Source organism: Peromyscus californicus, unplaced genomic scaffold (assembly GCF_007827085.1).
Source record: "Peromyscus californicus insignis strain IS unplaced genomic scaffold, ASM782708v3 Scaffold_20__1_contigs__length_68692818, whole genome shotgun sequence".
In the NCBI taxonomy this organism is placed as follows: Eukaryota; Metazoa; Chordata; class Mammalia; order Rodentia; family Cricetidae; genus Peromyscus; species Peromyscus californicus.
The window spans coordinates 49,787,674-49,809,082 of record NW_026294503.1 but is presented as its reverse complement, the minus strand read 5'-3'; the positions used below and the strand labels follow the sequence as shown (position 1 = coordinate 49,809,082).

At 40.7% G+C, this 21,409-nt stretch overlaps 1 protein-coding gene across 1 annotated transcript in view; it reads left to right on the top strand.

The window, feature by feature from the left end:
* Positions 1-19,756, top strand: part of Smc1b (structural maintenance of chromosomes 1B) — an 81,240-nt gene extending 61,484 nt beyond the window's left edge. The window contains exons 19-25 of the mRNA XM_052748539.1: positions 703-798; positions 11,869-12,025; positions 12,754-12,908; positions 13,901-14,052; positions 15,713-15,782; positions 17,724-17,834; positions 19,359-19,756. Of these exons, the coding sequence (XP_052604499.1) occupies positions 703-798; positions 11,869-12,025; positions 12,754-12,908; positions 13,901-14,052; positions 15,713-15,782; positions 17,724-17,834; positions 19,359-19,502 (885 nt within the window). The 3' untranslated portion in view covers positions 19,503-19,756. The remainder of the gene's footprint in view (positions 1-702; positions 799-11,868; positions 12,026-12,753; positions 12,909-13,900; positions 14,053-15,712; positions 15,783-17,723; positions 17,835-19,358) is intronic.
* The last annotated feature ends 1,653 nt before the right edge of the window (positions 19,757-21,409 follow it).

Below are 21,409 nucleotides of genomic sequence, written 5' to 3'. Positions count from 1 at the left end.
ACATTAAGCAAAGTAAGTCAAACTCAGACAAATGTTATGTCTTCTCTCATATGCAATGGAGTCACACTCATGAGATGTAGAGCTTCTGCAACACATTTTGTATTCAGCTTTAACTTGCATTTGAGCTGTTTTAACATACAGTATGCAAAGCATAAACTTAATTCAAAAAGTAGTTTCATTGAGTTTACATTGCTAAGAAGTCTACTAAGGGATGAATAATGCTTTCTTTTTTCATTTTGTAAGTTGGTTTTCATCAATATTACACCAACAGCCAAACAATAGTTGAATACAGTAATTTTCTCCTCTTTTTAATTTTTTTATATTAGATAGTCATACATTCTAACAGAAAAAAAAAAAGGAAAACCTAGTACTGAGTGGGTCCCAGAGACTTAGACAGGAAAGAAAGACAGCTTAAGGGAAGACAGCGAGGAGGCAGCTGAGGTGAGAATTGAGCAGACATGCAGGGCGGACTGCATTGAAGTATGTCAGCCCTGACAGTGGCTTCCAACTGCGTTATCAGTAAGGTTGTGCACTTGCAACAAAGTGAGCACAGGACACTGGTGCATGATTATGTCAAGAATGACTGAGACCAGGCCTTTGTGGCTGTTTGGTTGCTATACAAGGGGTTAACTTTTGATCTGAATGACTCAGCAAGTGGCCGGAGTAGAGGTTACTACTCAGGCAATTGTGTATGTTTTTCAGTTAACTGAAACAGAAAGTACCCAGGCAACAGCTGATATCTATGAGAAAGAAGCATCCATCCAAATAGACTACAGTCCTCTAAGGGAGGATTTGAAGGTAATTTAAAGATTTGTTTGTGATTAACAGTAATATTGGCTATTAAAATACTATAGAATCATTTTTACATGGTTAAGTTTAAGATATTTGGGGTGGGTGGTTGGTAGCATTTGTTGTTTTGTGGGGGAAGAGACATTAAAGAGAAAAAAGAAAACTGGGGTGATGATTGCAAATGCCTGCATTCCCAGCACTTATGAGGTAGAGTCAGGAGAATGACTGTCAGTTCATGTGTCATGAAACCCAGTCTCCAAAAACCAAAATATGAGCTGCAGAGGTTGTTCAGTCAGTAAAGTGCCTGCCAAGCAAACATAGTAACCTGAGTTTGGTTCCCCAGGACCCACAGAAAAGGCCAGGTGCTGAAGTTTTAAGTCTGTAATCCCAGAACTGGGGAGTCAGAGACAGGTAGGTCCTTGAAGCTCACTGGCTAGTAGTCTAGCCAGTCAGTAGTGAGCTCCAGATCCAGTGACAGATCCTGTCTCAAAACATAAGGTAGACAGCTATGGAGATGTCTCAGTGGTTAGAGTAGGCTGCTCTTCCAGAGGACCCAGGTTTTGTTCCCTTTACCCACATGGCAGCTAACAAGCATCTGTAACTCCAGTTCCAACGGATCCAGTGTCCTCTTCTGGCCTCCGTGGGCACTGCATGCAGGTGGTGTACAGACACACATGCAGGCAAAAACACTTGTAATTTTTTAAAATTAATTAATTACATAAAAATAAAATGGAGAGAAACTGAAGAAGACAGCAAAGGCAGCCTCTGGCCTCTACACATACATGTGCATACACACAAATATGTGCATACACCACCTAACATCTGTGTGTAGTGTTTCCAACACCAGAGGAATAGCAGTTATTTAGTTCTCTGAACACCAGCTGGAGTTCATTCTGCCACTGCCTGTCTGGGGTAGCATCAGATTCCAAAAATTAAGGGCACAGACTGCCTGCACTACAGATGCCAGTCACCCAGGGGTTCCTCAGCCCTCAAGTGCAGTAATTTGCTACACTCATACACAGAATTCAGGGTAATAATTTATTATACATTTACCAGTTTGTTATGAAAGATACAACATGGGAAGAGACAAGTGAGAGAGATGCATAGGACAGGAATGGAGGAGGTACAGAGCTCCCATGCATTCTGCCTCCTGTAGATGTGCTGCCCTGCCAGCCTCTCCATGTGTCCACCAACCTCGATGCCTGCTTCCCTCTAAGCATGACTGTTTCAACTGGTAACTGGTGATTAAACTGAATCCCTAGTTTCTCTTCATTCCCAGAGAGGACATGATAAAAATTACAAGCTTCTAACCCTATTTGGTACACCAGCAGTCAGTTCTTATCCTTCAAAAGTCAGTTTATTAGCATTACCCCATTACAGTAGAAAGGGGCAGACTGTGAATAACAGTAGGAGCTCCTTTCATCTCATCCCTTGGGAAATGTCAAGGGTGTTGTTTCTGAGCCTGGAGCAGGATGAATGCCAAATGCCTATTACAAATAGCAGAAAATAGGTAACCTTTTTTTTTTTTTTTTTTTTTTTTTTGGTTTTTCGAGACAGGGTTTCTCTGTGTAGCTTTGCGCCTTTCCTGGTACTCGCTTTGGAGACCAGGCTGGCCTCGAACTCACAGAGATCCGCCTGCCTCTGCCTCCCGAGTGCTGGGATTAAAGGCGTGCGCCACCACCGCCCGGCCTTTTTTTTTTTTTTTTTTATGAGATAGTCATACTATAGGCTGGCTGACCTGAACTCATTGGGCATAGTGACTGCTGCCATCTGGGCTACCTACCCACACTGCCAGCATCTTCAGAGAAGTGAACCTGCCTTTGGAGTAGTACAGTTCTAAAACTGAAGTTGTGCTCCCTCACCAAGAATAAACATGGCCCTACCTGAAGTCAGACCAAACCCCTCTTTCTGCCTTCTGTCCCTATACATCTGTCTTTAAATATTCTAACAAAGTAGGCAAATGAAAACTAAATAAAACATCCGCTGGGGAGATAGCTCAGGTAGTAGAGTGCTTGCCTACTTTAGAACTTCAGTTCTAAAACTGAAGTTGGTCCTAGAAAGCCTAAGCCATTATCCCCTTGTTACACTGTGATCTAAACAAGTCACATGTTCATTTCTGAGCCAGTAGCTCAAGTGAATTTAGCCTTACTCCAAGTCAGTCATTGCTATTCCTAGTCCCTCAACACGGCCCCACAGGTAAGAATGGCTCACCTTCTCAAAGCATGGGCAATGTTGAAAAGTGAGGATGATGCTGAGTAACAAAGCCCACATCTTTAAACATCATGTGTTAATGTATTTGGGAAACTTGCTGGATTATTTGATTTATTTTTGATGGCTTTTGTCTTCTCTACAGTTTTTTTATTTACTGCTTTCTCATTTTACATTAGTTTAGAAAAGTCCTTTTCTGTCTCATTATCCAGTAAATTATTTTGTGTTGATGGTTTTCTGGAGTATTTAGTTTTATTTTTGTTGGTTTTTTGAGACAGGGTATGTAACCCAGACTGGCCTCAAATTCACTATGTAGCTGAGGATGACCTTGAACTTCTGATACTTTTGCTTCCACTTCCCAAGTACTGAGTTTAGAGGCATGCCTCACTATACCAATGTATGAAGTGGGAGGGGTGGAACCCAGGCCTCTACTAGGCAAGCACTCTACTACCTGAGCTATATCCCCAGCGGATGTTTTATTTAGTTTTCATTTGCCTACATTGTTAGACTATTTAAAGACAGATGTATAGGGACAGAAGGCAGAAAGAGAAGTTTGGTCTGACCTCAGGTGGGACCATGTTTATTCATGGTGAGGGAGCACTTTTGTCACCCATATGTGTAGATGGCCCAATGCCTACAGAAGATGGACAGCAGCCTTAATAGGGATGGAAACGACTTCCTTAAGCCCCTAAGGGGAGCTGGGAAGTGTAGTCTTTCAGCAGGAAACTATCATTCCTAATTGTAAGTGGCTATTAAAAAAATGCAGAGGCAGGAATGTTGTAGCTGCTTTCTGCTGAGGAGGGTCTTTGTTAGAGGGATTCCTCTGGTCATGTAGCAGGGGGTGAGTCTTAACTTAATTGGCTTTGATGGATCAGGCATTTGCCATCCTGTATTCCTGAAGAGGCTTGAAAAATAACTAGAGGGCTGTAAGGATATGATTTGGTTACAGAATAGAATTGAAAGATACTTTTGGGAAGGTTGAGGAGTAGGAAGGAACAGATGCAGGAGAGACAGAGTGGGCCAGTGAGAGAAAATGTTGATTCAGGTAACAGTGACTGGTTGGTCACATTGCTGGAACTGTTGCACCAAAACAAGCTAGCAGAAGTAGCAGGGAGCCACAGAACATCAAAGAAAGGGGACAGGAGACAATAGAGGACTAACATAAAGGATTATATCTGGCCTGGGGTGAAAGAGATGAAGGTCCCTTTTAGCCAGATTTTCCACAGCATCCAAAAGGTCTTTTTTGCAGATGGATCAGGAACAAATGGAGTTGTTGCAGAGTGAGAGCTGTCAGAAGAGCTAATGTGAAACATTTTGTTTGTGTATAGGGTGAAGTTCAGTAAGTAAAACTTATAAAAGGGTAAAAACGTAGGTATGTGGGGGGAGGGCATAGGGGGACCCGGGAGAAGGGAGGACAGGGGAATCCGTGGCTGATATGTAAAATTAAATTAAATTATAAAATTTTTAAAAAATAATAAAAAAAACATAGGTATGAGGATGTAGCAGGAATCTTAAATGGTCTTATTAATAAAATCAAACCTGAGGCCAGTTATTGGGGTGAATGCTGAATGATCAGAGAAGCAGAACAAGCCACAGCTACCTCACCTCGCCAGTTTCTTAGCTGGTCCTGTTTGCTCAGACTGGAAGCCTCTGAGTCCTCATCCAGAATGAATCTCAGCTGAACTGCTGCTAGAAGCCTAAAAGCTTAACCAGCCAAATGCTTGTAGTTTCTGGTCTCCACGCCTTATATATCTTTCTGTTTTTTTCCATCATTCCCTGGGATTAAAGGCTCACTTCTTGGGATTAAAGGCGTGTGTCACCATGCCTGGCTGTTTCCAATGTGGCCTTGAATTCACAGAGATCCAGAGGGATTTCTACCTCTGGAGTGCTAGGATTAAAGGTGTGAGTGCCACCATTTTCTAGCCTTTATATCTAGTGGCTGTTCTGTTTCTGACCCCAGATAAGTTTATTAGGGTGCATCATATTTTGGGGAACACAATACCACCACATGAGGATAATAAGGAGGAAAAAGTGATCAAGGGGAGAAGCCAGAGTGGGAGGGACCAGAAATAATTTTGTTTGGTACCTGTGTCTTTGGGCTTCATTTAAAACCAGTTAGGATTGATTGATTGGCATAGAGGCAGCATTGTTTGAGGGAGGCATAAATCCATCCTTAGCAGTAGTCAGAGCTGGTCCTTTTTCATTGTGGAGTACTGCAGCAGTCAAGAAGTCAAGGAGTCAAGGTGGTCCTGAAGAGGAGGATGTGAAGCTGCTCTGAGCTGATGAGACAGAGGTTAGTTGATTCAAGGAAGGCTTCAGTCCTGCTGTTAGTTCGGAGTCCCAAAAACAATGTCCAGTGTGGCAAAAAGACAGATGAGTTGGATGACCCATGGCCCACTAGGCCCCTTTTAGAGGTCACCCAAACTGCATTTAGGGGTTTGGGAGTGTGGCTCGCTCAGTAACTGCTTCAAGGCTCACAGAAGGGTGATGAGGAGAGCAACAGCCAACCAAGGGGCCGTGGTGAAACTTAACTGTTGGCAAAGATCCAGAACATAAGTCAGGAGGTAATAACTACAACTTTGTGGGGAACTTTAAGAGACAGTTAATGAGGGAATTTTTGCATCAACATTAACATGAGTCAATATAATATGAAGTTAAATGAAATTGTACAACTGACTGGACCATGTACTGGATTCTACAGAAAGATGAGGTGACTGTAATTAGCTATTTGTTTATATCAGACTCCTGCATAAGGAACGAGGACCTGGAGGCTGTGTGAAAGAAGTCAGTTAAAGTCATCATCCAAGGAATGGATCTGAACAGAGAGTGTCTTAAGTGATAATGAACAAAAACAATATCTCAAATAAAACAAAATTTCTAGTTAGAAACAATTTGATAAAGTAAAATTGGGGCTATTACCTTAAATGTCCATATCTAGTATTTGAAAACATGACAATATATATTTTTGTTAACATCAAATTGTTACACTTACATTCCAGGATTATACAGTAAATGTTTTATATTGCTAGGTTATGTAAAAAGACATTTCATTCTAAATTGTATTCCCCAAAAAATTATTTTTAATTTTTTAATAAAGGTATATTCCCAAAGATAGTGACTGCCTTGTTAAGAATAAATGATTCATTTTATAGTTTTCTAAAATTAGCCCTATTAACAGAGCCTTGTAAAATTTTTATAACATTTCATTCCATACAGTCAACAAACAGATGAAAAATGAAAACAATCAGTCATGTCAAATCTGTAACAAATAACTTACATGTAACATGTACTAAACTAACAAAGAAGGCCAACTCTTTACTCCTTTTGTTGATGGACAGATCGGTAGGTTACCACATACTAACAGTAGTAAGCACATTTCTTGATATCATTCTATTGATTATTTAGAGGTATAATTTGTAAAGCAAGATAATCAAATTAAATAAGCTTTTGGCTTTTGGAATTTTTTTTTAAATTTTTTTTTCTTAATAACCTCCCTGAGCTCGCCTTAGGACACTTCCTGCGTTACCGTTTGACAGGTGTACCGCCCCTGTCAAACTCTCCACCTGGCACTGTCCCTGAAGTGGGTCACATCCGCCCACCCACATTGGAATTTCTAAGAAATATCCACAAGCATTATCCCAAAGCCTGTGTACTCCTTGTAGGCTTCAAGGTAAGAGTGTAGGCACTGGCCCTGGAGCTCTATCTGGGCAGAGAATAGATTATATTTTCAAAACACTACAGGTGAGCCCAGGTTGGAGACAATCTCCTTCATCTAAGTCAGCTCCTGATGAACCTGAGGGCTTATGGGTTAAGGGATAACACTTAATAGAATCATCTGTTGACTTTTCAGATAGAAAAGCCAACTGTCAAAAATACCACTTAGATAGTCTGAATAACTTTTCAAAGCTGTGAGTTTGATGATGGAGTTTCTGGCAGCCTCCTTTAATCAGGGTACATGGTGGTTAGGGTGTGGACCCTGGAATTAGCTTTTGTTAAGAGGAAGAATTGAAAGCCGGGGTAAAGGACATATTCAATTGAACTAGCATACAAGCCCCATACCAGTCAGGTGGTAGACTTAAGTACAAGGTTTCCCTGTTCACAGCATCCTCAAATACTAATTTGGGAGACATTGAGGACAGAGTAATTGCTATTTTTGCCTCTTTGCTGTTTGAGACACTTAGAATATGGGTGCAGACTCTCTGAGATCCTCCACTGGGCATGAAAAATCTCTGTCATGTGTGACATGAAGAGTAATTCATCTTTAAGGAGGGTTTCTGATTTGTTTGTTCTGGTTTTGGTTAGACCTACATGCCCAGAGCTGGCCAGGCCTATATAGCCAGAGCTGGTCAGACCTACACAGCCAGAACAGAAGCAGCAGACTTTTGGCAGGTCTTAACTCCCATGCGGCCTTGTCCTTTAAGGAGGCTAGTATGCATCTTACTGTGGTGGGATTGTGCTTCATCTAAGGGAACGATTTGAGCCTGAGGAACTTCATGCCATACAAGTATATTGTAAATTTAACCTATTTTTCTCAAGCATTCAAACTTTCATGACGAATTTTTTATATACCTGATTTTGAATATTATTTTACATTAAACAAACTTTGTTTACTTTACACTTGTTTTGTTCTTAATTTTGATAAATATACAGAATACTATATGGTAGAAGATAAAAATTATTCTCTCTGAGCTTGTCATTTGGAATTAAATGATTACATTTGTCCTAAGCTTTTTTACATCTAACTGACCATTAATTTTTATATCTTAATAGTTTACAACAAGTTCATACCTTTTATAAGATTAGGATCATACAGTTTTTAAGTTTGAGTCTTAAAACACTCATAATTCGTAAATTAAAGGTCATTATTATCAAAGTAAACTTTAAATCATAAATACAGTCCACAGAGACAGGGAACCTCATTTTCATGATCCATTTATAATGTATTTTTACAAAATGCCATATTTTTTATATGATCAGTTCCATCAAATAGCTAAAGCTTAACAAAATTAGCAAAGACATAGTGAGGTCACCCTAACCAAGATCACAGTGAAGTCACATGACATGTCCTCTTTTTAACCTTAGTAAAGTTGGTGGCCAAGTCACATGGCTGCTAGGTCACCAGCCAAGATGTGGCAAGCTACCTTTTTCCTGAACAAAAGTTGAATCCATGTTCTAGCAAATTAAGATTATCTGTGCGTCCTTTTAAAGTCCTACTCAGTGAACTTACAAATCCTAAAATACAGAAAGTTAAAATTTCAAAAAAGCTTTGAAGATAGTAAACAAAATGAAGGAAAAGTGGGGAGAATTCAGAATTAAAACACCTTTCCTTTTTGGGGGCAGTGATGGTGCATGCTCTTAATCCCAGCACTCGGGAGGTACAGGCAAGCAATGAGTTCGAGGCCAGCCTGGTCTACAGAGTGAGTTCCAGGATAGCCAAAGCTACACAGTGAAATCCTGTCTTGAAAAACTAAAAACACCTTACCATTTGTAACCTCTAAGGGAATTAGTTGGCTTCTTAGTTATCCTTAAGAACAAAGTGTCTTTTCTTGGGCTGTTCTGGTTAGCTCTCCTCCCTGTCACAGAGTCAGGTGACCAGCCTGACCTAGGACAGACTTTGGAGGAAACTTTTTTTAAACATACATGCTTGGGTCTAGAGCAGACAGGCCAAATTCCAGCTCCAGAGCCTACCTTCTCGGTAGAGTAGAAAGGAAGGAAAAAAATTTTCAGATACCCAAAAAGACATTCAATTCTCTCTAAGATTAAACCCAGTGATCAACATATCCATAACCAGTTTGTGTGGGTAGGCAGCTGGGGCAGATAATCCAAAATGTCTACCTCTTAGCTTTAAAGAGGAGAGACAGGCTAGGCCAAAAGCAGAAGGCAAGAGTTCTGTGTAGTCTCAGGAATAAAGATTAGAGGCCCAGAAGAAACAGTGGGAGTCATTCTGACTCTGAGCATGGTTGTAAGCCAGAATCTTGAGAAAGATTAAAGTAAACTGAGTTTTATGGGGGAGGGAGCCTCAGACCATGCTGCCATTCCATTATTATCAGTTTAGATACTAAAAGTTGAAAGTTCCAAATGGGCCAGCAGTGGCCATTTCTCCGTGTATTTTGAGACCAGATTTGCATTAAAAGGTGAAAGAGAATCACTGGTTTCAATTCTACAGAAAAACTTGAAGCAGATGAGAGACAAAGGCAAAAAAAAAAAAAAATGGGTCAAATCCAGTTGCATAGAGCATCCTCAATGCCTTGTAATGACTTAATGTACCTAGAAAGTAAGGGGGTGTCCCCAAAAGTTATAGTTTCAGTATTAAGAAACCACAGGGTCAGTGGAAGGTTCTCAGAGCTTTTGGCTAATCTAGTGGTTCTCACAGCCAATGGAAAGTCTGATGCATTTCCATTGTAGCAGGAATCTTAAAAGTTCTTAGTAATAAGATCAAAGGTATTGGGTTGAACGCTGGAAGAGCAGAGACAGAACAAGCCACAGCTAACCTCACCTGGCCAACTTCTCAGCTGGTCCTGTTTCCTCAGACTGGAAGCTTCTGTGTCCTCATCCCAATGGCTCTCAGCTGAACTGTTTCTCAAAAGCCTGAATGCTTAAATAGTCCAAAAGCTTAACCAGCCAAAAAGCTTCTAGTTTCTGGTCCTCATGCCTTATATACCTTTCTGCTTTCTACTACCACTCCCTGGGATTAAAGGCTCGCTTTCTGGGATTAAAGGCATGTGTCACCATGCCTGGCTATTTCCAATGTGGCCTTGAACTCACAGAGATCCAGAGGGCTCTATCTAGTGGCTGTTCTGTCTCTGACCCCAGATAAATTTATTAGGGTGCACAATATTTTGGGGAACACAATACCACCACATTTCCTCTTTTTTGTCTAAAATTAAAAAAAAGTTATAACTAATACAAGAAAAATTAAATCCAATAAGTATATACAATATACACCGTCAAGATTACATTAACAATGTCTAGTCCATTAACATTTGACAGATTCAGATAAAAAACTCCATTATATGTATTAACAATGTCCAGTCCAGTAACCTTTGATAAGTCCCAGCGGGTCTTAAAGCAGAAAAAAGCTCTGGTGAACTCCCAAACCTAACCAGGGTTAAGTGCAACCAATTACCTTGTCCTGGCATTTTGTTGTGTTGCATGTGTGTTTTGGTTGAATGCATCGTGGCCTCCCACCTAAGTCAAACTGTGTCAGGATGAGACAGCAAGGTGAGAGAAAGGGCTGAGACAGAGAAGGTCCTAGAGTAAAGGCTTGGAGTTGCCAGCTTGGGGAGGTGGGGGACAGCTTCCACCTCCAGATGCCTTCCTTGGTCTTTTGGCACCAGTGTGTTAAGATTATTTAAAGGCAGCTGTAGAGAGACAGAAAGTAGAAAGAGAGGCTTGGTCTAGCCTTAGGGCCATGTTTATTCCCAGTAGTGGGGCAACTTGGTCGCCTGTGAATGTGGGTGGTCAAAATGCCTACAGAAGAAGATGGGATGCCGGCCCCTTATAAGGGTGGAAAGGACTTCTGTAGTCTGCAGGGGAAACTTGGAAGCATAGTATTTCAGCAGGAAACTATCATTTTTAATCACTTAAAATTTATTCATTTTTTAAGTCACCCAAATAAGCAGCTTATTTCAGTTTCCAGATAATCTTTCTCTTAGTAAGTTAAATATTATCCTTATTACATATTAATTAACCGCCTTTAGGAGTCAAGGAAGTTTTCCTGGAATAACATAGCTACACTTTCTCCTCCCCCTTCTTATTCATTGGCTTTGGAGTTAAGCATTACACCTTCTAGGTCATTTGGATTCCTTCTCTCTGCCCTGTAGCACCTGTGCTCATCCTGTGAGGCGGCTTTTTCATCCTGGTGTAAATGTCAGTTTGTATTTTTTCCTTCTCTGAGGTTTTTTTTTTAAATGTTTTTTATGTGTATGGGTGTTTTGCCTATATGTATGCTTGTACCACATGCATGCTTGGTGCCCTCAAAGGCCAGAAGAAGGTGTCAGATCCCCTGGAATTGGAGTTAATAGATGGTTGTAAGTTGCCATGTGGATGCTAAAAATCAAACTCAGGCCCTTTAAAGAGCAGACAGTGCTCTTAACCACTGAACCACCTCTCTAGCCCCTCTGTGAGCTCTTTTAAGGCAAAGACTAGTTTTCAAACTAACCTATAATAGATGACCAATATTATTTTTAATGAACAAAGAAACAGATGATAGGTGAATTTTCACATTTTGGGCATGATCATAATCTTGGGAGGTAAAGAATGTTCACAGAGCAGCATTATACAGTGTTAGAGCAAGAAAGGCACAGCTGGGTAGGGAAGCTGCAAACATTGCCTGTGTGACTGCAGTACCAAACCCAGAATGGCTTACAAAGGGGGCAAGGAGATGCAGAGGGTGCAAGTAGAGTCAGATGGTAGCATCCTTGCCAGGTGTGGTGCCACACCTGTAATCTCAGCATCTGGTAGTCTGAAGCAGGAGGATCGCTACAAGTTTAATAATACCTGTCCAGGCTACATGGTAAATACCAGACCAGCCAGGACTACATAACAAGACCCTATCTCAAGAAAACAAAATAGATAGATGATGATGGAGGGAGGGAAAGAGGGACAGAGGGGGGGGGGGAGAGATATGATAGCAGCAGTCTTAGGCCAGCAAAGTGGCCTACCAGATGAAGGCACTTGCCACCAACCCTGACAACTTAAGTTCAATTCCTGGGTCATACATAATGGAAGAAGAGAATCAGTCCCAAAAGCTGTCCTCTCACCTCCACACACATGCTATGGGAGATAGGCTCACACATACAAAGAATGATAAGTGTTATACCTTGGAATATGAAAGGCATGCCAACCCATGCTGTTCTTTGCTAATGATAGGCTCTACAATCAGATAAGGAAGTGGAGGACCACCTTACACTCCTTCTAGAGCAAGTAGCATCGCAAGAAAATACTCTACTGAAGACTGCAGCTCCAAACCTACGAGCCCAGGAGAACTTAAAGGCTGTCAGAGACAAGTTTCAAGAATCTGCAGATGGTAAAATTGAGTTTATAGTTGTTAGCAAGATGATATTCATGGGTGTTTTATTTCTGTGTGTGCCAACGACCTCCTTGTATTGTACCTTTCTTTTATTACCATGTATTTTTGTCTGTTGCCTTATATTAATGTGTGTTTTTTAAATACTGAAACACAAAATGTCTTCCTTCATGAAGAATGTCCTGCTTTACTTTAAAAATAGGTTTATTGGGGGTTGGGAATATAGCTCTGTTGGACAAATACTTAATGTACATGAAGCTCTGGGTTCCATTTCCAAATCCTCATAAACTGGGTTTAGGGCATGCACCTATAATACAAGAACTCTGGAGGTGGAGGCAGGAGCATCAGAAGTTCAAGGTCACCCTCAGCCACATAGTGAGTTTGAGGCCAACCTGGTTACATGAAACTCTGTCTTAACAAAAAAAAAAAAGTAGGCTTATTAATTATTTTAAAACATATAATTAAGTTTTTCATACCAGAAAAATAAATATATTAAATACACTGTCAGGATTTGCTAATATTATTTAGACATTAGCTCTGCCAGGAAAAGACTTACTGAGTTTAAAAGATGTATTCTCAGAACTTAGTAGCAGTTAAGGTATCTTGGAGATATATATATTTAAGACAACCAAACTCAAAAATCAGTTCTGGAAATACTTTATATATTAAATTTTAAGAGAAGAACCCAATGGTCTCAAAAATAAAGAATGTTTTTTTTTTTTTCTTAGCTTTTGAGGCCAGCAGAAAGGAAGCTAGAGTATGTAGACAAGAATTTGAACAGGTGAAAAGACGGAGATACGATGCTTTCAGCCAGTGTTTTGAGCACATCTCAGTCTCAATTGATCAGATCTACAAGAAGCTCTGCAGGAACAGCAGTGCCCAGGTGTGTTTTTCAACCCCCAATACTACAGGAGCTTAGTGTAAATGATGACATTTGTGTTGTTTTCCGGTGAGAGATAAATGACCATGGCATAGTCCTTAAATGATGTAGGTGCAAAGCCAGTGTTTGAAGACCGGTCATCTCAAGACGTGTTCTGGATTCCACCACTATCCTGACAGCACAGACTAGTCAGAGCCACTTTGGGCCTATTTTTTCACCTGAAACATGAGTGGGGTTGGATCATTTGTTTTGTAAGTTTTTTTAAATGCTGAAATTCTATTGTCTGCTACTAAATTGACTTTATGGAACTACTGGTCTCTGTGGTAATAGTGGGTTCAGGGTAGAAGAAATAGTTGTATTGATCAGCATATCAAAAGTGAGTGGAAGACTAAAGGTGGGGTCAAATCCAGATACTATCCATTTGAATGAATCTTTTGGCCCATCGTATTATCCACTCCAGTTGTATTATCAATAGCCACAGCAAATACTTGTAGAATTAAATGTGGAAAAAGATGTAGGTCAGGATTTATGTACCAGCTCTGCTTGAGCTCATGTTATGACTGAGATGATCCTAATTCTGAATTTTAGAATTTCAACAAAACATAACTTATTTAATAAAATAAGCATATTAATTCATTGAAAACAGGATTCATACATATATCTACAGTATGTGGCCCATAGTAAATGCCAGGTAGATAGACCAACAAATAAGTTGATGGAGACTGTTTTTGTAAGTCTGCAGCATCTGTTGCTAAGGTTTGACTGGAATTATGATGGAAAGACCTGGGCCTTGGATACACTGAACATTCTCTTTCCCTCATCCCAGATAACTCATGTCTGTGGTTAAATCTAGAATTAAATGTATTTACAGGCATTTACATCAAAATTGAGGAAAACCTAACCAAGAGAAAGAATTTTTTTCATTTAAATATGTTGCCACTCAACTTGAAATATATTGATTACTTTTCTAATATGGCTAAATAAATGTGTTTCAGGCATTTCTTAGCCCAGAGAACCCTGAAGAACCTTATTTAGATGGAATTAGCTATAATTGTGTGGCTCCAGGCAAACGATTCATGCCTATGGACAATTTGTCAGGGGGAGAAAAGTGTGTGGCTGCTTTGGCTCTTCTGTTTGCTGTACACAGGTAAGGCTACATCAAGTTACCAAGTGCATCTTTCTACAGAAAAGCTATAATTATTTTCTTTAATAATATTTAGCAAAGCTAATTTTTCAGTCATAAATTGAAGTTTGTTTTAGGTCTATATCAAGTTAGAGAACCTACAAGTACAGTCTTTGACAAATGTTGTCAATAGCTAGTACTGGCTTTATTTTTAAAAGGAAAGTTTTTGGATAATCCACATAGGATATCAAGATTGCCAAAAATGAACATTAAGCAATGACCTAATTTACATATTATTTTCCTAGGCCATACTCAGAGCTCTGCTGTGTAATGAAAGCAAAATATTTGTTCCCTTAAAAAAGGGAGTGGGGGGCTTAATATCCTCATTTCCACTGATGATGGTTGTACCGTTTCTCTTGAAACATAAATCAAGAAACAAAAGTTGGGTAAAATTGAGACAAACCACAGCCTTCAGCATTCACAGCAGGTGGCAGCAGTGTGAGTGCTGCCTCTTCCCATCACTAAGAAAGATCACAGGAATCTGACTTCTGGTCTCAAGAAAGGAATGGGACAGGCCCCCACAGGAGAGGTACAGAGACAAACCCTGGTCAGCTGGGGAGGGACTCCAGACGCAGGATCACAGCAGAGTGAGATTCTCACTAGGTAGCACCCTACCCCTTCACTCTACTAAATATTCACACTTTCAGGTACTGTTGCAGGCTCTGTGGAGACTCCTGTGAACAAAACAAAGTGTCTTCCTTAAAAATACTTCATTTTGCCCAGCAGTACACGTCTTTAATCCCAGCACTCAGGAGGCAGGAGCAGGTAGATCTCTGTGAGTTTGAGGCCAGCCTGGTCTACAAAATGAGTTCCAGAACAGCCAGGGTTAAGAGAGAGGAAAAACAAAACAAATAACTTCATTTTTGCTGGGGCTATAGCTCAGCAATAGACTACATGCCTCCCATGTATGAGATCTTAGGCTCATGTATAAAACCATTGTGGGGTGTTACAAATCACATTTGTTGTAAAAAAAAAAAAATTGTTTTCAGGAGATAGTGAAGTATATTTGTAAACTATTTCCCTAATATAGAGAATATTTGAAAATGACAAATCCCATGAAGAAAAAAATAAAGGAATGGAGATATGGGTGGCCCTGAAGCACTTTACAACAGTAAGAAGATTAGATTAGATTAGACTGGGTAAGAATTAAGGAAACAAGTTGTATGGATAGCTAAGGCAAGAATGTTCTGGATATAATAAAGAATAGCAAATGCAAAGACCCTAAGTCCAAGTAACAAGCAAGGGGAAAGGTAGTAGTGGCTTAGGATAGCATGAGAGATAGAGGGTGCTAACAGACAGGCATGGAATGTGAAGGTGTCAGTCATGACTCCATGGGTTTGGCCTAAGTAACTATAATAATTGCTGCCACTAACTGCCCACAGGAGAGAACAGGTAGAGGGAAGGGGAGATGATGGCTGAATACTCATATGGAATCCAGTATGCAGACATGTGAGAAGAGAGCTCAGAGCTGTCACTGAAATGTGTGGGAGCTGGGTATGGTGGCACTAGAAGTCTCTCAGAATTTCTGAAAGGTTTTGTATACCCTAAGGACTATTACTCCTTGCCTCTGAGTCTTCATAAAACAAGTAAGTTGTTACTCATGTGCATGTAATTTTTTTTCTAGTTTTCGGCCTGCTCCATTCTTTGTATTAGATGAAGTAGATGCAGCCCTGGACAATACTAACATTGGCAAAGTAAGATTTTTTCTGCTTTCAATTCCCCACCCCCTTTGGTTTTTCAAGATAGTGTTTCTCTGTGTAGCCTTGGCTGTCCTGGGACTTGCTCTGAAGACCAGGCTGGCCTCCAACTCAGAGATCCTCCTGCCTCTGCCTCCTAGAGTACTGGGATTAAAGGTATGCACCACCCCCATCTCCACCTTGGGCTTCTGCTTTCAATTTCCTTTTTTTTTTCCCCCTATTTTTTTGAGACAGGGTTTCTCTGTGTAATGGTCCTTGCTGTCCTGGAACTTGCTTTGTCCTTGAACTCAGAGATCTGCCTGCCTCTGCCTCCTAAGTGCTAGGATGAAAGGTATGCGCCACCACTCTCCAGCCTGCTTTCAATTTCTAATAGAACATTTTTGTTGTAGTTTTATTCTGTTGCTGTGACAAAACCACGGCCAAGAACAACTTAGTGGAGAAAGGGCTTATTTGGATTATACTTTACGTCACAGTCCATCATTGAGGAAGTCAGGACAAAGACTCAAGCATAAGCTTCAAGAAACCATGGAGGAAGACTAGGCGGTTTGATGGTTTGCTTGACAATAAAATGACAAAATGAACAAACTGTAAGATGAATTGCTAAACAGTCTTATTAATAAAAAAAAAAAAAAAAGCCCAGAGCCAGATATTGGGATGAAAACTGAGAGATCAGAGGAATAGGACAAGCCACAGCCAACCTCACCTTACTGACTCCTCAGCCTCCAGAGACTACTTCCTGTATACTCACGACTATATGCCTTTCTTTCCCTGCCCTCTTACTTCCTCTCTCCACCCAGCTATATCACTTCCTCTTTCTGCCCAGCTCTATCACTTTCTGTCTGTCTGTACAGACCTCCAGACCTCCATGGTTAGTGCTGGGATTAAAGGCATGTGCCACCATGCCTGGCTCTGTTCCCAGCGTGGCCTTGAACTCTCAGAGATCTGGATGGATCTCTGCCTCCCAAATGCTAGGATTAAAGGCATGTACTACCATTGCCTGACTTAAATATAGTGGCTGGCTTTTTCCTCTGATCCTCAGATAAGCTTTATTGGGGTACACAGATAAAATATCACAACATACCATTCAAAACATTCAAAAGTTCAAAACTTGCCAAGTCCCTAAGATTGGTCTGGGTTAGAGTACACTGGTCCTAAATGCTCTGAATTCAGGATAACTGTGCTTCTGAAGTACTATCTATAGTGAATTAATGAGATAGGCTTTAAAAAAAAAAAACACATTCACAGAAGGGGCTCTGGTTTTAGAGGCCATGGCAGTAACCATGATGCAGGAATGGAAGTCTTGAACTAGAGATGTGATGCGATGGTCTGTATAAAAAATGCCCCCACATAAAGGCTATGGCACTGGGAAGGGATTTTCTTCAATTGAGCTTCATAAAGGAAGCTCTTAAGAGGGCAGGGCCTTAGTGGGAGGATGTTAGGTGGTTTCAGGCATGCCCTTGAGGATTCCAGGACCTCCCTCAGACCCTTTGCTTCTCTGGAATTACAGGTGTGCACCACCACACCCCAGTTATTTAACTTATATATATATATTTTGAATTGAGCTTCCCGAAGGAGTTAGAATTCATCTTTAACCAAGACTTGATTACGAAATCATATACTACACTTTCCCAATCTTTTTTTTTTTTTTTTTTGGTTTTTCGAGACAGGGTTTCTCTGTGTAGCTTTGCGCCTTTCCTGGTACTCACTCCGTAGCCCAGGCTGGCCTCAAACTCACAGAGATCCACTTGCCTCTGCCTCCCAAATGCTGGGATTAAAGGCATAAGCCACCATCGCCTGGCTCATTTTCCCAATCTTTAAGCTTTGAGTTATTAACTCAAATGTAATTTTAAAAACTAAAAAGAAAGAGAATCATTGTTTCCAGAGCCCAAAGGAGGCCTTGCCTTGCTGGTGAAATGTGTGCTTTTTATTTCCTCCCAGGTTTCAAGTTACATCAAAGAGCAGAGTCAGGAACAGTTTCAGATGATAATCATTTCCCTGAAAGAGGAGTTCTACTCCAGAGCTGATGCACTGATAGGCATCTACCCAGAGGTAAGAGACACAGGGCGAGGACAGGCCCCATAAACTCCTTCGACCCTGCCAACCTTGGGATTCCCTTCCACATCCATAGTGTCCAGGAGCTTGCAGACACTATTGGCTTTCTACAGTGGGTCAATATAAACCAAATTATTATTTTACTTTTGGTTTTTTGAGACATGGTTTCTCTGTGTATTTTGGAGCCTGTCCTAGAACTCGCTTTGTAGATCAGGCTGGCCTTGAACTCACAGAGAACCACCTGCCTCTGCCTCCTGAGTGCTGGGATTAAAGGCGTGCACCACCACTGCCTGGCATGATGTTTTTTTAAAGATTTACTTATTGTTTAGTGTTCTGCCTGCATGTACACCTGCATGCCAGAAGAGGGCACCAGATCTCATTACAGATGGTTTTGAGCCACCATGTAGCTGCTGGGAATTGAACCCAGGTCCTCTGGAAGAGCAGGCAGTGCTCTTAACCTCTGAGCCATCTCTCCAGCCCACCAAATGATTTTTAAAGAGTAAGGTTTAAACCTTACTCGACAGAGATTTAAGACATTTTAAGCGAACGAAGAAAATTAAAACTGTAGTTCATGGCTCAGCAGGTTCGGGCACTTGCTACCAAGCCTGTTGACCTGAGTTTGATCCTCCAGACCCGTGTGATAGAGGGAGAAAACCAACTCATCCCTTCCACACACAAAGAGTAAGTATGTGCAGTAAAAAAATATCTTTAAACAGCAGGGTAGTGTGATAGTTGTGTTTTGAAAAACAGTAGTACATAGTAACATAGAACAGACTGTTAATACTGTGCTTCTCCTTTCTAACTTGTGAATATTTTACGCAAACATGTACTATATCTAAAAACAAGTTCACTCAGCACTCCAAGGGGACAAGAACTTTTACAATTTCAAAAACACCTGTCTTAAAGCCATTCAAACACATACTTAGGTCAAAAACTGAGCTAAGGCCATTGAGATGGCTTAGCTGGTAAAGGCGCCAGCTGCCAAGCTTGACAACATAAGCTCCATCCCCGACTCTGGAGAGAACTGAGCCCTGAAAGTTGTCCTTTAACCTCCTCACCCGTACGCTGCAGGCACACACACACACACATACACACACACTAGAGTCTTTAAATAGATACAGACATGAGCCAAGGGAGTAGAGGGACAATTCAAGACCTTCAGTTTTTAGGCAACTCCCCTTTAAGATAAAATTAATTTACTGAACCAGGTGTGGTAGTGCATGCCTTTAATCCCAGCACCTATGAGCCAGAAGCAGGCAGATTTCTTTAAATTTCAGGACAGCTTGGTCTACGTAGTAAGTTCCAGGACAGCCAGGGATACATAAGAAACCCTGTCTCCAAAAAACAAAACAAACAAACAAACAAACAACAACAAAAAAAAAACTCACACAAAAAAACAAAATAAAAAAAACAGGATAACTAATCCCTTTTAAATGCAAGTCAAGATTAGTGACCTACCTCACTTTGAAAAATAGCTCTCCTGTAAGCAGGAGAGCTAAAACTGGCCTCCTTCCATTTCAGCACGATGAATGCATGTTCAGCCACGTGTTGACTCTGGATCTCTCCAAGTATCCAGACACTGAAGACCAAGAAGGCAGCAGGAGACACCGGAAGCCCAGAGCATCACGAGCATCCCAGTCTCCACAGTCCCCTCAGTCTCGTTAGAAATGAGAATGCCTGTACCCTGACCCTGTGGAGGTTAGGTCAGTCTCTGTTTAGTCCCATGTGTCATGGAAAAAATTGCTACAGTTTTAATTATACAGTTATAGCCCACTCCAGTTAAGGGGTGCTCAGCCCCATTCCAATGGAGGTTTCCTATGACAGCAATGAATGAAGTGTGTGCTTTTCTTTTGTTTTTTGTTTGTTTAAGAACTTCTGTTTTGAAATAAATTGGTTATAAAATTTTAAATTCTGCAGCATCTTTACTCTGGTCTTGCCTTGCATTATCTTTAAAGGAAACAGCTGGTTAGAGGTTTTTATTTTTGTGGTCCTGGAGATGGAACCCAGACCCTTGTGTAAGTGTTCTACCATTGAATACCTCCCCAGCCTTGATATATGGGAAATTATTTCAGAGGGAATGTGTGTCAGTACTGAAAACAGGTAAAGTAATCTCACAAGTTTTAAAAGCAGAAAACTTTTGATGGTGAAACTGAGTCATCTGCTTTAGTACAATCCTAATTTTTCTAAATCTAGTTTATCTTAAGGATGTACAGAACTATAAGGTGTTGCCTAGTAACAGCGACTTAACGTAAATGCTACTGCATGGAGAAAGGAATGTGGACAGTTTTCAGCAGTGTTTGTTCCTGTTTCAAAGAGAACAGGACTGTCTGCAGATCTTCATGGAAATCTGATTTAGTCCAATTGCTGAAGTCCAATGGTCACTTCTGAATAGAACTTGTTTCTTGTACACAGAACATGCTCTGTGCCTACTTAGTGGACTAAGTCACAAGATTTAGTTCCACCACACATATACACACAGACACAAACACACAAAAAATAAAATGTAATAAGGTCATTGAACTATACACCCCCCAGAAAAGCAAAGATAGCTTTTCTATATATTAAGTGGTTATGAAATACATAAATGCTACAATTAATAGTCAATTTGCCCTGAAATAGCCCTAATTTTAACTTATGGGAAAAGTGGGTATTAAGAGGGCTGTCTAAAGCTCAGTCTACTGTGGAAGGAGGCACATGGTGCACATGGGAGGTAAAAAGCCTCTGAGCTTTAGGGAGCTCCAGAGTGAAGATTTCAGGGTATTCTCTCCGCTCCAAGGAACTGGGTGTGATCTGCAGGACCCAGTTAGGACAGGATCAGCAGACTTCTCGAAGATCCAGCTTCTAGCTTTAGTGAGGCTATAACGAGGTTCTCAGGTGGTTCATATGAAATACTTGACTCTTTTTTTTTTTTTTTTGGTTTTTCGAGACAGGGTTTCTCTGTGTAGCTTTGCGCCTTTTCCTGGAACTCACTTGGTAGCCCAGGCTGGCCTCGAACTCACAGAGATCCGCCTGGCTCTGCCTCCCGAGTGCTGGGATTAAAGGCGTGCGCCACCACCGCCCGGCTGAAATACTTGACTCTTAAGCTCTGGTAAGTAACTACCAGAGAGGGCCGGAGTTTGTCAGCTAACTTTGTGTTTCTCACTAATAAAGTGAAAAGCAAACACCCTGTGCCTAGACTGTTTCCTTCTAATACATGAATCATATTGGAATAAAAGAACATTCAAAACACACGATAACAAAAAGACAATGTAGCTATATTAGTTCGTTATAGCAAGAAAACTCAGATCCTTCAAAGGTGTGACACTAAAGCTTCTGATGGGCTCTGATTTGGTTTGCAGTTTGTATTCTGCTTTTATAGCCAGCAGAATATAATTTTGTATATAATTATATGTAATTTGTATACAGTAATAAGTAAATATAAACAATGTATTGGATCAACTTTAATATTTAACCTGTCTATCCCTGATAGTACTTGCACTTTGTAAATGTGTTTAAAAAAGAAAAAGCCTCACTGCTGAACCTGTAATCACATTTAACAGGATGAGCAGGACTTCCATGAGTTGGAAGCCAGC